Source organism: Melospiza melodia, chromosome 1 (genome assembly GCF_035770615.1).
Source record: "Melospiza melodia melodia isolate bMelMel2 chromosome 1, bMelMel2.pri, whole genome shotgun sequence".
Classification (NCBI taxonomy): Eukaryota; Metazoa; Chordata; class Aves; order Passeriformes; family Passerellidae; genus Melospiza; species Melospiza melodia.
The window spans coordinates 23,986,219-23,998,866 of record NC_086194.1 but is presented as its reverse complement, the minus strand read 5'-3'; the positions used below and the strand labels follow the sequence as shown (position 1 = coordinate 23,998,866).

Sequence of the window (12,648 nt, the reverse complement as noted above, 5' to 3'; positions counted from 1 at the left end):
TCTCATTGTATGTAATTCCTGCTAGATTTCCCAGATTTACACATTTAAACTTTAGAAACTGACTGTACTCAGTGGATGAACAAATACTGCCTTGAAAAGGCCTACCCAAACCAGACTTTTCTGGAAATGCATTAAGATACATTCCCGTTGAATTGAAAAACTGTACGTGGACAAGCAGCTAACCTCAGCTGCGATGAGGTCTCTGTTTCCAAATGCAGCTTTGAGCACTATTGGATCTTACTCCCTCACATCTCAGTGGAAACTCATTTCAAAAACAACACGCGGATTTTCTGACACTAAACATTTGAGGCATCCGGAATTAAACACAAATAAGCGGTCCTCGTTCTCCGGGCGCTGTGCAGCCTTGCAAACCAGCGCCCTGGGATGTCAGCGGGGGCGCCGGCAGTGATGCCCGAGGCACGGCTCACCGTCAGAGGCATAATTTCCCGCAGGAGAACCGCGCTGTACGGCTGTTCGAGGACACCCAGCGTTTCAAACATGCAGGCGCCGAGCGCCTCTGGGGGCCGAGCCCTGAGGGGGCCGAGCTCTGAGGGGGCCGAGCCCTGAGGGCGCCGAGCTCTGAGGGGGCCGAGCTCTGAAGGGGCGGAGCTCTGAGGGGGCCGAGCCCTGAGGGCGCCGAGCTCTGAGGGGGCCGAGCCCTGAGGGCGCCGAGCCCTGAGGGGGCCGAGCCCTGAGGGGGCCGAGCCCTGAAGGGGCGGAGCTCTGAGGGGGCCGAGCTCTGAGGGGGCCGAGCTCTGAGGGGGCCGAGCCCTGAGGGCGCCGAGCTCTGAGGGGGCCGAGCTCTGAGGGGGCCGAGCCCTGAGGGGGCCGAGCTCTGAAGGGGCGGAGCTTTGAGGGGGCCGAGCTCTGAAGGGGCGGAGCTCTGAAGGGGCGGAGCTCTGAGGGGGCCGAGCTCTGAGGGGGCCGGCCCGGCCTCCGCTCGCCGCCCGCCAATGGCGCGCGCCGCAGCCCGGGCGATGCCGTCACCCCGCGCGGCGCGGCCGCGGATTGGCTGCGGCGCCGGCAATCGTCACATGGGCAGAGATCAGCCCAGCGCCGGAGCCGCCACACGGGCTCGCACCAGCCCGGCCCACCGCGCCGCCCTGCCCTGCCCTGCGGAGCTGCGGCCGATGGCGGCGGGCGCCGAGAAGATGCTGAACCTCATGGAGGTTGGCGGGTCCCTGCTGGAGCGGGTGGCCGTCGGCAACCCCCTCTCCCTGGTGCTGGCCGCCTCCGCCTTCGCGCTCAGCCTCGGCTACCTGTTCCAGCTCGGCTACCGGCGACACCTCGGCTCCGAAAAGAAGGTGAGCGCGGCGGGCGGCGGCCGCAGCGGGGACGGTGCCCGCGGGCCGGGGGAGCCGGGCGGCCGCTGCAGCCTCTGGACAGCCCTCGGGAGCGGCCCCGGGACAGCCCTGGGGAGCGCGGCGGAAGCGGCGCTGAAAGACCGGCGTGGGGGAGCGGGTCCGGCGGGCGGGCGGCGTTGCCAGCAGCCGCGCCGTGGGGCAGCCGGCCCGCTTGGCCCTCACCGGGCTACTCGGTACCGCGAGCGGCAGAGGCACTCGCGGCTGGCGGAGCCCTGGGGCGTTCCCGGTGCTGTTTCATCGATGGAGCTTAGGAGAAGGTGCCCGTTAATGTATGAAACACAGTGCTAATGTATGAAAGTGCTTTTGAGGGGCTGTTTAGCAAGTCCTCCAGCACTGTTTCGTTTCTGGCTGCTTTCTCTTCAGTTGCAGTATCTGTGCTTCACATTCAGAGGGAGCGTAGGAAGAATCGCAATCATATGAACTTTATTTTAACCTTTGCTGCTTTTAAATATAGCTCTATCTAAACAACTGAATAAGTTTTGAAAGTTGGCTTTTTCACAAAAGAGTTTAAACAAACATATATAAAACTTTCTCTGTGGTTAGTTTTTATGTAAATGGACATGATTTTATAACTTCTGGGCACTGGCACATGTACTTTGAGCACCAAGCCTGGCAGAGTTCGAGAAGCGTTTGGACAGTCTGTCACGGACATGCTATCACAGACGTGCTGTCACCCTTGTGGGTGGTCCCGTGCAGGGCCAGGAGTTGGACTTCAATCCTTGTGGTTCCCTTCTAGGATATCCCTTCCCTCAGGATATCCTTAGTTCATGAGTCTGTGATAATCTCTGAAGAAAATTCAGTGTTTATTTTTCTCTTCCTTCTACAGAACTACCCACCTTTTATTTCATCAGGCATCCCTTTCCTTGGTCATGCAATTGCATTTGGAAAGAGTCCCATTGAGTTTTTGGAAAATGCTTATGACAAGGTACGTTTTCCCACATGATTGGCTGAGCATATACAAACATAGTTTTGTGTATCTATTAAGTTCTCTGTCTGTGGCCTGTTGAAAATCAATTTATTCTCATTTACCATCTCCAATATAGAATGGAGTGTGCACATTTGCTCTGTGATCTTCAGATCTCTTTATGTAGCAGTAGTGTTTTCTGAGCTGTCATGATTCATGTCACAAATATGCTTGTACATTTGGGTAATACTCATAGCTGAATCACAAGTTAATTAAAAAGTCATTTGCATGAAATTATTTCTTACTGTAATTGGTAACCTTTACTCATATTCTTTACCAATCTGTGACCAGGTTGGAATGTAGCTGACCACCTCTGTGGGCCTCTCTGATGTTAAAAGAGCCAGTGTATAAAACCTCAGTAGTTTTTATACTGTAACAGCCCAGAAGGAATTAACTAAATCAGTAGAGCCTTAATTTCAATTAAAATAAATTTATCAAGCTGTTTCACATTGTCTAAAACTGGAGTTATAAGCTTAAACCTTAGCTTGGTTAGCTTAGAGAAAATCAAATCTGGTGCATGAAGGTCTGCTAGAGATGACTTTTAAACTTCAAAATCATATTTACCCCTAATTATCTAAGCATAACTCCATAAATCCATAATTTTTTGAGACAGTGTTTGTAGATTACTGGGGTCCATATATGCTGCAATATCTCTGCTATTTTTTTTTTGTGTGACTGGTCTTTTATTAATGTTTTCTAAAATAAATGGTTTTAAAATGTGCATGCTCATACGTGTTCATTATAACATTAGATATCACTAGTGTGTACATATAGAACGAATTTAAATGTGGTTTAAAATAGATGTGTCTTTATTAAATGTCTAGATACTTCTTAGAAGTAGAAAAATTCATTTATGAAAGATTATACGGGATAGGGATTTAATGATTTTTGTTCTTATTTCAAATCAATTGGTTTTTTTGTTTATTCTCTCTCTTAGTACGGACCTGTGTTCAGTTTCACTATGGTTGGCAAGACATTCACGTACCTGCTGGGCAGTGATGCTGCAGCGCTGCTGTTCAACAGCAAGAACGAGGACCTGAACGCGGAGGACGTGTACTCGCGCCTCACCACGCCCGTCTTCGGCAGGGGCGTCGCCTACGACGTCCCCAACGCGGTTTGTATTTTCAGGGCCATCACTAGGAAAGCAGGGCAGCTTCAGTGCTGTGTGGGCAGCCCTGAGCTCCTGGCTCTGCGTGTGGGGTTGTGTTTGTATGATCTGTACATATTGCAATAGGTAAGCAGTCTCGTGGGTAATCTGGAATGTTCAGGTTGCTTTGTTTACCACCTGGCTGTTTGTTTTTGACACCACCTACTCTCACCATAGAGGAAAAACTAGTCAGTCACTTTTTTCTTCCCATGCAGCATGCCACTGCCTGCAGCTCACTTTTTCATTCCAAGCAACTTCAGGTCTTTCTTCTGAGAAAGCCCTACGAGTGGGGACTTTATATTTATGCCATGCCAAATCTAGACATGGGAGTAATAATTTAACAGTTTGAACCACAAGCTTTGTTTTTCTCAGACAGAAATCATTGTGTATGTTTGCAGAATACAGTCTGCATGGGAGCACGGGGGCTGTGTCACATGGCATTGTATCTGAGCTAAGCATTGGCTGCTTTCTTGTTTGTGAGGATGGCCTGTCATGTCAGACTCAAAGTGCAGAAGCCAACTTTTCTGTGGCCCCACTGGCACTCTGTTCAGTGCATGTTGTATAGCAGAGTAATTGGGTGGAAGAAACAGCACTGTGATATCCCTTATTTTTGGATCTTCAGTTCTGGCCTCATTTTGTTAGTGTGAATGCCAGTCACTTGACTAGTTTCTGTGACCATCAATTTATTTTCCTCCTTAGCATATCTCTTCATTCATCCCTGCCTACATGCTGTGATTGTTGCCCTGTTAATGATGCGGCTTAGGGGCAGTAATCACTACTCTCTGTGCTTCCACGCTGGCATTTTGCCACAATCCACAGAATAAGCATGTTGGCCATACCCTGTTCTTTTGGAAATCTCATACACAGCTAACTACCTGCAACTTGCTACTTTCTAAGTAGGTAAAGGAGAACTTGGTTGTCTCCTCCTTTGTCAGAAGTACTAAATTGTGGATAGCAGTCTGGGGGAGAATTGGTTGGTTGGGTGGTAGGTTCTTTGCCACTTGATGGATTTGCATAGCTCCTCATCCCTATGAGAGCCAGCAGGACTGCAGCCTGGACAACAAGTAGGAGACAATTTCTTGTGTCCTAGGAGATCTCTTCCATGAATGGGATCATTCTAACAGACTTGTCTCTACCAGTTCACATAGTCAGAGGTCTTCCTCAAAAAGTCAGGGATGGAGTTGTGAATCACTTTTGCAGCTGCTGGAGTGTGGAGGATGCACAATTCTCTGCAGTGCATCTTGTGTTCTTCTCTGGTATATACTTGTTTCAGAAGAGTATCTGTGAATCAGGCTGCAAACTTGGCTGGATTTTCACTGTGTTGTGCTTGTTTTGTGGATTCTGACTGTCATGGGATGTCTTCTTGAAACTAAAAGGTCATGGTTTGTCCTTAATTCTGTGAAAGTTTACCCACTTGTTACAGATGGTTTGACTTCTGCTTTCATGCTCTTCGTTTGTGAATGGATTTGAATGCCTGTCTTCATGCAAGAGCTAGTTCTTTGATGTGATCTAATCTCATCCATCAGTTTTACAGAATTTTCTGTAAGCTCCTTGGAAATGGGCATTTCTCTACCACCATGTACTTCAGGCACCTAGGGATGATTAAGGCCTACCTCATTGGCCCACCATATACAGCTTTTTGTTGCTTTTTCTGAAATTAGGTATTTTTCTACAGTCACCCTAGGTTTTCTTTTTCCCTAGAGTGCACTTGAGTTCTGCTTTAGTCAAGAGATGAACCATATTACTCAGTAAGCCTTGGGTATCTGTGGATATGTCTGCTTAATTCATACCTTTGATACCACAAGGACTTCTTTCCTATTATCTCTGCAGATTCAAGTTCCTCAGAAAAATCCTTTTTTCTCCAAAAATTACTCTTTTTCCACAGTGAAGAGATGTAGGGAGTTTGCTATTGACCTTTAAACGATCTCTGATTATCTCTAGTTTCCTTTTATGAAGCTAGAGAGGTAGCACAGCCAGTTGTGGCCAAATGCATTCTGCTAGAGGTAAGCTGGGTTTTTTTGCACAGTGTCACCACCACGATTTCATTTCAGACATCTAATAGGAAGGCATTTAGAGAGCCATGGAAAATTTCATTGGCATTCAATAATTGATGGATCATCCTGAAGTTTCTTTTGGGACCCCCTTTTCTCTGCTTAAGCTGCTAACTATCTGTTAATTCTGTGACTTTCAGTCATGTGTTTGGAAGAACCATCCTTTATTCTTTAAAATTAGTAACTTGCTTACTTACCAGTGATTCTGGTAATTGTTAATATCCATAGTCAATACATCAACTCATATTCAGTTTCCCTCTTTTCCCTCCAAGCCTCTTGCAGGTAGTTTTTTTTTGAGAGGAGCTGAAATTGCAGAGGATTTGTTCACTCCTTTGGCTATTCCTGTCTCCATCAAGCTGGAGAGTGGCTGGCATGCTGCAAGGGAAAATGTGCTTGTCTCTTTGCTCTGTGGCATGCGTGCCCTCTGACAGACTGCTGGGCTCCTCACTGCATTCTCAAAACAGAAGCTTCTGGGAAGTAGCTTTTCTCTTAATGCCTTTTGTTCTGTATCATACATGCAGAGCCCTTGGTGGGAAGACAGCTTTTAGTGTATTACTCACAGTACATTGCAGATGCCTCATTCATAATTAGGGCATAAAAATCAAATTAATAATTTTCTGAGTCAATGTCTTCTCAATGACATTGAATGGTTCTCATGTAACAAAGGGTTTTTCACTGGTAGGTTTGTTAGCTGTGAATCTATACATAGAAAATAGGTGAGAAGGGTGTGAAACTCACCATTTTCCTAGGAAGCAGTTTGCCTCCTGCCTGTCTGACTTCCTGGGCAGTGAGATCAGAGGGCTCTGTAAAAGAAAGGGTCATCTCTAGTTCAGGGACCTTCTGCCTGAGAGAACACAGGAGAGGGAGAGAAGGTGAGGAGGCCACATATCAGGGGACACAGGCTAAATCCAGACTTTGCAAAGATGGGGCTGGTTATATTTGTGATTATATATCTAAAGGGCATTTCATAGTTCAACTTTGCATGCATTTTGTATCTTCAGGGAGAAAGCTTAATTAAGATACTAAAATAATTTTTTTGTTTGGTTACTGCAAAAGAGAGAACTTCTTTTGCAGTAAGGAAAGAATAGGTTCTTTGAGTTATTACTTTACTTGAATGTTTCTGAACTATTGCTTCAAAGACAAAGAAGTGAAAAACAGAGTATTACCTGTTAGTAAAAACTGAGTATCTGCTGTACCCTGCAGTCCTAATCATAATCCCTATTTACTTTTGGATGTTCTTATAGTAGAAATTCTAATAAGTTTTAATCACATTAATATGATGATCCTTGTACTGATTGCTTATTCTGTCTTCGTTCTTTTAGGTATTTTTGGAACAGAAGAAGATGCTCAAAACTGGGCTAAACATTGCCCAGTTTAGACAGCATGTATCTGTGATCGAAGAAGAAACAAAGGAGTATTTCAAAGCATGGGGAGAACGTGGAGAGAAAAGTAAGCAGGATCAAATACATTTTTCCTCCAGTTTTCTGAGATGTACTTAAGGCCAATGCAGCATATTTTTGTAAAAGATGTACTGCAATATAAAAGAAATTAAATATTACATAGGTAAAAGGATACTGAATATCAGAAGAAAGAAAATACAGATTTTTAAAAATCAAATGTAAGACTATTGGAGAATAAAGCTGCTCAGAAAATCACTGAAAGGGATGAAGGACTGTGTTAGTTTTGCTTTCCTAGTCAGCTCATAGTGCACCTGTTTTGCTTGTTTTGGATGGTATCAGTCAGCTCAGTGTAACCATTTCCTAGTCCCTGGGAAAAGCTTCAGCTCTGACTTCCTAGAGAGCCTGTGCTGAAAATCTTGGCTCTGGGAGTTTCTGCAGTGAAAAACTGCATCTTGGAAGCTCATATGGTTACGTTAGTGACTGAAGTGAAATTGTTATTTTCCCTCACTCCCAACTTGCCCTTCATCATCATTGCAAGCTCACAGTTGCATAACAGTGTCAAATATTCTTTAAACATACATACTTATATATAAATGCATAACAATTATATAATATCGTCACATTTTAATATATTGAATTATTTTGAATGTATATGATTCATATGTAAACGTAGTTCATAATATGGTAATATATAAATTGATATTTAAGTGTCTAAGGACTACTATATAAAAATAATTCAGTGGGCAGCAAAATTAACTGGTTTCCTATGGATTTGGATTTCAAGGTTAAATTTTTGTATGACTTCACCTATATTTATTAAGGATTGAGCTTGTGATGCATGGCTTGCTTTGGAAGAATTACTAACTCTGCTTGAAAAAATTCTAGAAAGACATACCTTAGAAAAAAGGTATCCATGATCTAATTAAAGAGTTGTTCAAAGAAACATCTGATCAGCCACATTTCAGTAATGTTTTCCAAACCTTTCCTCAGACCTGTTTGAAGCCCTTTCAGAACTGATCATTTTGACAGCAAGCCATTGCTTACATGGGAAGGAGATCCGAGGCTTGCTGGACGAGAAGGTGGCTCAGCTGTACGCCGACCTGGACGGGGGTTTCACTCACGCTGCCTGGCTGCTGCCAGGCTGGCTGCCTCTGCCGAGCTTCAGGTACCCGCGCTGACAGAGCGAGCCACTTAAGCATTTTATCTAAGCATCATTGTTTGGATTGCCCCCCCTCCCCACCACTTCTTCTTTGTAAGCTATTCTAGACATCCATATAAATGCTCATAAGCATTTTGTGTTACGTTGTGTAAAGTTGCTAATGGAAGTGTTTTGAATCGCAGACGACGAGATCGAGCACACAGAGAAATAAAGAATATTTTCTACAAGGTTATCCAGAAACGTCGGAAGTCTGAGAAAAAGGAGGATGACATGCTCCAAACTCTACTTGATGCTTCATACAAGTAAGCCAAGAGTTTAAAGACTTATTTGAAGATTAACTTTGAGCTCTTTAGTTAGAACTATCTACCACAACCCAAGAAACACTGCCACATGTTCTGAATTGGTTTTGTTGCATGCAGTTTGTCCTAGTTGTATTATTATAAACAGGTTTAAAACTTCAGTTGTCAATGGTTATTCAGATTTCTGAGATTTTCACTGATGGTCATGAGATGGTGACTGAGGTCGCTTCCTTTCTCTTTGCTGGCTGTTGAGGAATGATTTTCTTCAAGGCTCCTAAAGAGTCTCTCTCCCTCTGTTCTCCCTTCTCCTTCCCCTTAGATCTTTCTCCTCTTTGTTTAGGGTAGGCAATAAAAGAGTAGGACTAAGGAGTACGTTAGAAGGAATTGTAACTGCTGCTGTATAGATAGCAATGCTCAATAGTGCAGTGTGACCGGATGAAGCTGCAGCGCGGTTCCTTCTCTGCAGGGACGGGCGCGCACTGACGGACGATGAAATCGCGGGGATGCTGATCGGGCTGCTGCTGGCAGGGCAGCACACCTCCTCCACCACCAGCGCCTGGCTCGGCTTCTTCCTCGCCAGGGACAAAGCCCTGCAGGAGCAGTGCTATGCAGAACAGAAAGCTGTGTGTGGGGAGGACTTGCCACCCTTAACTTATGATCAGGTCTGTATGTTACCTAAGTCCTAGGGGTATTTTCATACTTTTAGATGCTTCTTTTAAAAAAATTAAAAGCTCATTGGACCTGAAATACAGTCGCATGCTTTTGTGTTAAAATCATAATTGGTACAGTCATTCTCTGATAATGCTGTTTGCCAGTACATTTCTTCTTCTCTTCCTGTCCAAGTAAATTTTCAGCTTGATACTGTTTTTTTAATCAGTGTTCATTAGGGAAATTGTCATTCCTATGCTTATTTAATAAATGACAGTTCTGTAGAAGATCCTCATATTTTCACAGAGGAAAGAAATGCAATGTTTCAGAACAATGCAGTGTTCTTTAATTAGGCAACAGAAAATACTTAAGAGGCAAATCACTAAGACAGTAGTTGTATTTAATTGCACCGGTCAGTGATTTTTTCCTTCTTAATTGAATCAAATGGAAAAGAAATAATCAGTGTAGCTAATGAAGTACATGTAAATACAAACTACTTACTCTTCACTATTTTATGTTTTTAAATGGTATAAAATAGCATTTTGTTTGTGTTGAATAAACTTGGCTAAATTTTGGTACATCATTTTCTCTCTATTTTCAGCTCAAAGATCTCAGTTTGTTGGATCGCTGTCTAAAAGAAACTTTAAGGCTTAGACCTCCTATAATGACCATGATGAGAATGGCCAGAACTCCTCAGGTGAGGACACTTTGGAGCTAATTTCACTGCAGCAGCACAGGCTAGGTCTCAGCTGGCAGAAGGAAACAGAAGTGAGCTGTGTTTGTTGGCAGGGAGGAAAGCTGATGGCATTCTGGGGTTCTGTCAGTGGTAGCATAGCCAATGTCGAGTTAGGAAAGCAATTAATACCTTGAACTTGGTATTTTTTTACCTTCATGTGGAATTGTGTCCAGTTTCAGACCCCTGCAGCCCCCAGCAAGCAAAAGACTGATGAAGTGAAACAAGCAGAGGGGCCACCTGGCTGAGAGGGGGCTGCAGCACTGGTGGTGAGAGGCTGAGGGAACAGGGATTGTTCCACCTGGAGAAGAGCAGCTCTGGGATCCAGCAACAGCCATGTGCTATTTTCTTTCAGCAAAACCAGTAGTTTTGTAGTTACCAGTCTTATTTGAGCTTAGTTTGGTGCCACCATTTTCTTGTTTGCCAGGTACTTTTAATTGGTGTAATAGAAAAATTTGGCTTGCTTTTAATACAAGCTAGGTAAATCTGAAAGAAAACTGGCTGTTTGTACAAGTACGGTACCATATCAAAAATTCAAATTTTTTTTAACCATGTCCCTTCAATGTCAAAGGCTTTCAATAAATTTTAATTTCATTCTTTCCTTTTTTTTTTAAAAAAAAAAAACCTCCTGTAGAACTGTGAGCCTTACTAAAACAGCTGGAAGGTTCCTGCAACTCCTTGAGCACTGTGTCCTGTTCAAGTATGAGAGGAAGTGTTGGGTTGCAGTAATATTAAATGCACTTGGCCAAAAACTCTTGAAATTTAAAGCATCATGATATAACACTTCAGGTAACATTTTAAAAAGAAAAATGGAGACCTTTTGTCATGTGGGGTCTTGTCTCTTCTCTTGTAGACTATTGCTGGATACAATATTCCCCCTGGCCATCAAGTGTGTGTATCTCCCACTGTTAATCACAGACTCAGAGACTCCTGGAATGATGCTCTGGACTTCAAGCCTGACAGATACCTCCAAGATAACCCAGCAGCTGGAGAGAAGTTTACATACATTCCATTTGGTGCTGGTGAGTAAGAGAATGCAGCACCTTGTGTGAGGTTGTGCTGAGGTGGCTCACACCAACTATCTCCTACAGCACCTCTCCACGCTGCACCGTCTGAGGATAGATTTGGTTTTTTTCCTGTTTTTGCCTGAAAGTTTTCTTACTCTGAAGGTGCTATTAAAAGAAAAAAGTTAATAGTTCTGCATTAGTCATAGCTGTATATATCTCTCACAGCAGTTATCAAAACACCTTCAGGTTAGCATGAGCGATGCTTGACTCACATCTTTTCAAGTCAAGGACAAACCTGGTAACACAAGTTCAGTTGAAGGCAGTGAAAAAGTCTGCAGAGTCCCAACTTTCAGAACAGTTTGCAAATACTGCTGTGATGGAGTTAGAGCTGATCTCATTTCTGTGTTGCAAATGCTTCTTTCCTGATACATAAATTAATGCTGCCTAGTGGGGACAGAACAGCACAATGTCATCTACTTTACCTTACTCATCTGCTTTATGCAGTGACAACTTGGAAAAATAAGACTTGGGTGGAATTATAGAATGGGGTATGTGAAATAATCAGAGCCTCAGATTGTTGAGAAAGGGGCAACTACTGTCTGCATAAAACTTCTGAAGTTTTCTGATTGTCAAAGGCGATCCAATGAAATATTCTAATGGCATTTTATGGCTCTCTTTTTAGGCCGTCATCGCTGCATTGGAGAAAACTTTGCTTATGTTCAAATTAAGACTATTTGGTCTACTTTGCTTCGTTTGTATGAATTTGATCTCATCAATGGTTATTTTCCAACTATAAATTACACAACAATGATACACACACCTAACAACCCTGTTATCAGATACAAGAGGCGGTCACTGTAAACTCTGGCGCTAAAACCTTACTTTTTAAAGTCGTGTGAACTAACAGACTTCTGAATAAAATTGTGACAGGATAAGTGGCAGATGGAAGCTGATGAATCTACTGTTAGGAAAGCAACAGTAGCAAAACTTCTGCAATTGTAGTTTTGCATCTGTTTTGTTCACCCACACTGTTTACTGCTGCTGTGGGTAATTGCTTGTTCTACAATTTTCTCATTGCTTTTTTAAAGCAAAAGTGTCTTTTCTATTGATGTAACACTTCTAAGGTGCATGCCAGATCCTCCTAATGAAGAAAAAAGTAATTTCTACAACTGGAACTCCTTCCTTTTGAAAAATAATTGAAGATTACTTTCCCCAGACAACCAAGGGGCAAGGCTGCCTACCTTGCCTCTGTACCCAATTTCAGGAAACCCATCTGGGAACAGGCACCACAGGGGCCTCTACTTGGTGGTGCCCTTCCTTTGGCATTTATGATCCTGTTCCAAGTGAACGATGGTCTTGGCTGATTTAAGAAAACATAACTGTGCAGCTAAGTGGTAGGCAGAGTTCAAAGTGTTCACAGGTAAGTCATTTCAAGAATGAGCCATTTAACTGTCTAACTTGAAGTAATTGTAAAATGCTTATGTTCAGAAAGAAACAAGTAATTCTCTAAAAAAATTGAAAGTGGTGATCTCTGGAAGCTTGATGTCAAGTGGAAGAGTAACAATATGAAGATATGAACAACATGAATTTTGTAAATAACATGTTTGTGTGTAAAAAGGTGAAATAGCTGAATGTTGTCTGGGTTTGTAATGACTCATGCAGGATTGCTAAATGGTGTTTGGTTCAAGAATGCTTATGATAAATGGTAATGAGCTCTGGCTCATGGGAATTTTGAATTAAATTTGTAAACAAACCTCTTGGAGAAGTTTTCCATGCTCATTTCTGTACTTCTTTTTGAAAAGGTTTCATCAGTAAATTTGTAACTCTCGGAGTGGGCAGTGCCTCCTTCAGCAGTGCTCCATGTAACCAGGGTTTT

General features: G+C 43.3%; 1 protein-coding gene across 1 annotated transcript; it reads left to right on the top strand.

Moving 5' to 3' along the window:
- Positions 1 to 1,102: 1,102 nt before the first annotated feature.
- On the top strand, positions 1,103 to 12,525 carry LOC134415609 (lanosterol 14-alpha demethylase). The gene is made up of 10 exons (XM_063151147.1): positions 1,103 to 1,304; positions 2,191 to 2,289; positions 3,266 to 3,442; positions 6,849 to 6,975; positions 7,917 to 8,091; positions 8,268 to 8,387; positions 8,851 to 9,046; positions 9,634 to 9,729; positions 10,619 to 10,787; positions 11,455 to 12,525. The coding sequence occupies exons 1-10, from the start codon at positions 1,131 to 1,133 to the stop codon at positions 11,631 to 11,633; spliced, it is 1,512 nt and encodes a 503-aa protein (XP_063007217.1). The 5' UTR covers positions 1,103 to 1,130; the 3' UTR covers positions 11,634 to 12,525.
- The last annotated feature ends 123 nt before the right edge of the window (positions 12,526 to 12,648 follow it).

Excerpts from the sequence above, each read along its gene's own strand:
- LOC134415609 (XM_063151147.1), top strand. The coding sequence starts at position 1,131 with ATGGCGGCGGGCGCCGAGAAGATGCTGAACCTCATGGAGGTTGGCGGG. Across the intron at positions 8,092-8,267 it reads CTGCCTCTGCCGAGCTTCAG|ACGACGAGATCGAGCACACA; the intron begins GTACCCGCGCTG and ends TTTGAATCGCAG. Across the intron at positions 8,388-8,850 it reads CTACTTGATGCTTCATACAA|GGACGGGCGCGCACTGACGG; the intron begins GTAAGCCAAGAG and ends CCTTCTCTGCAG.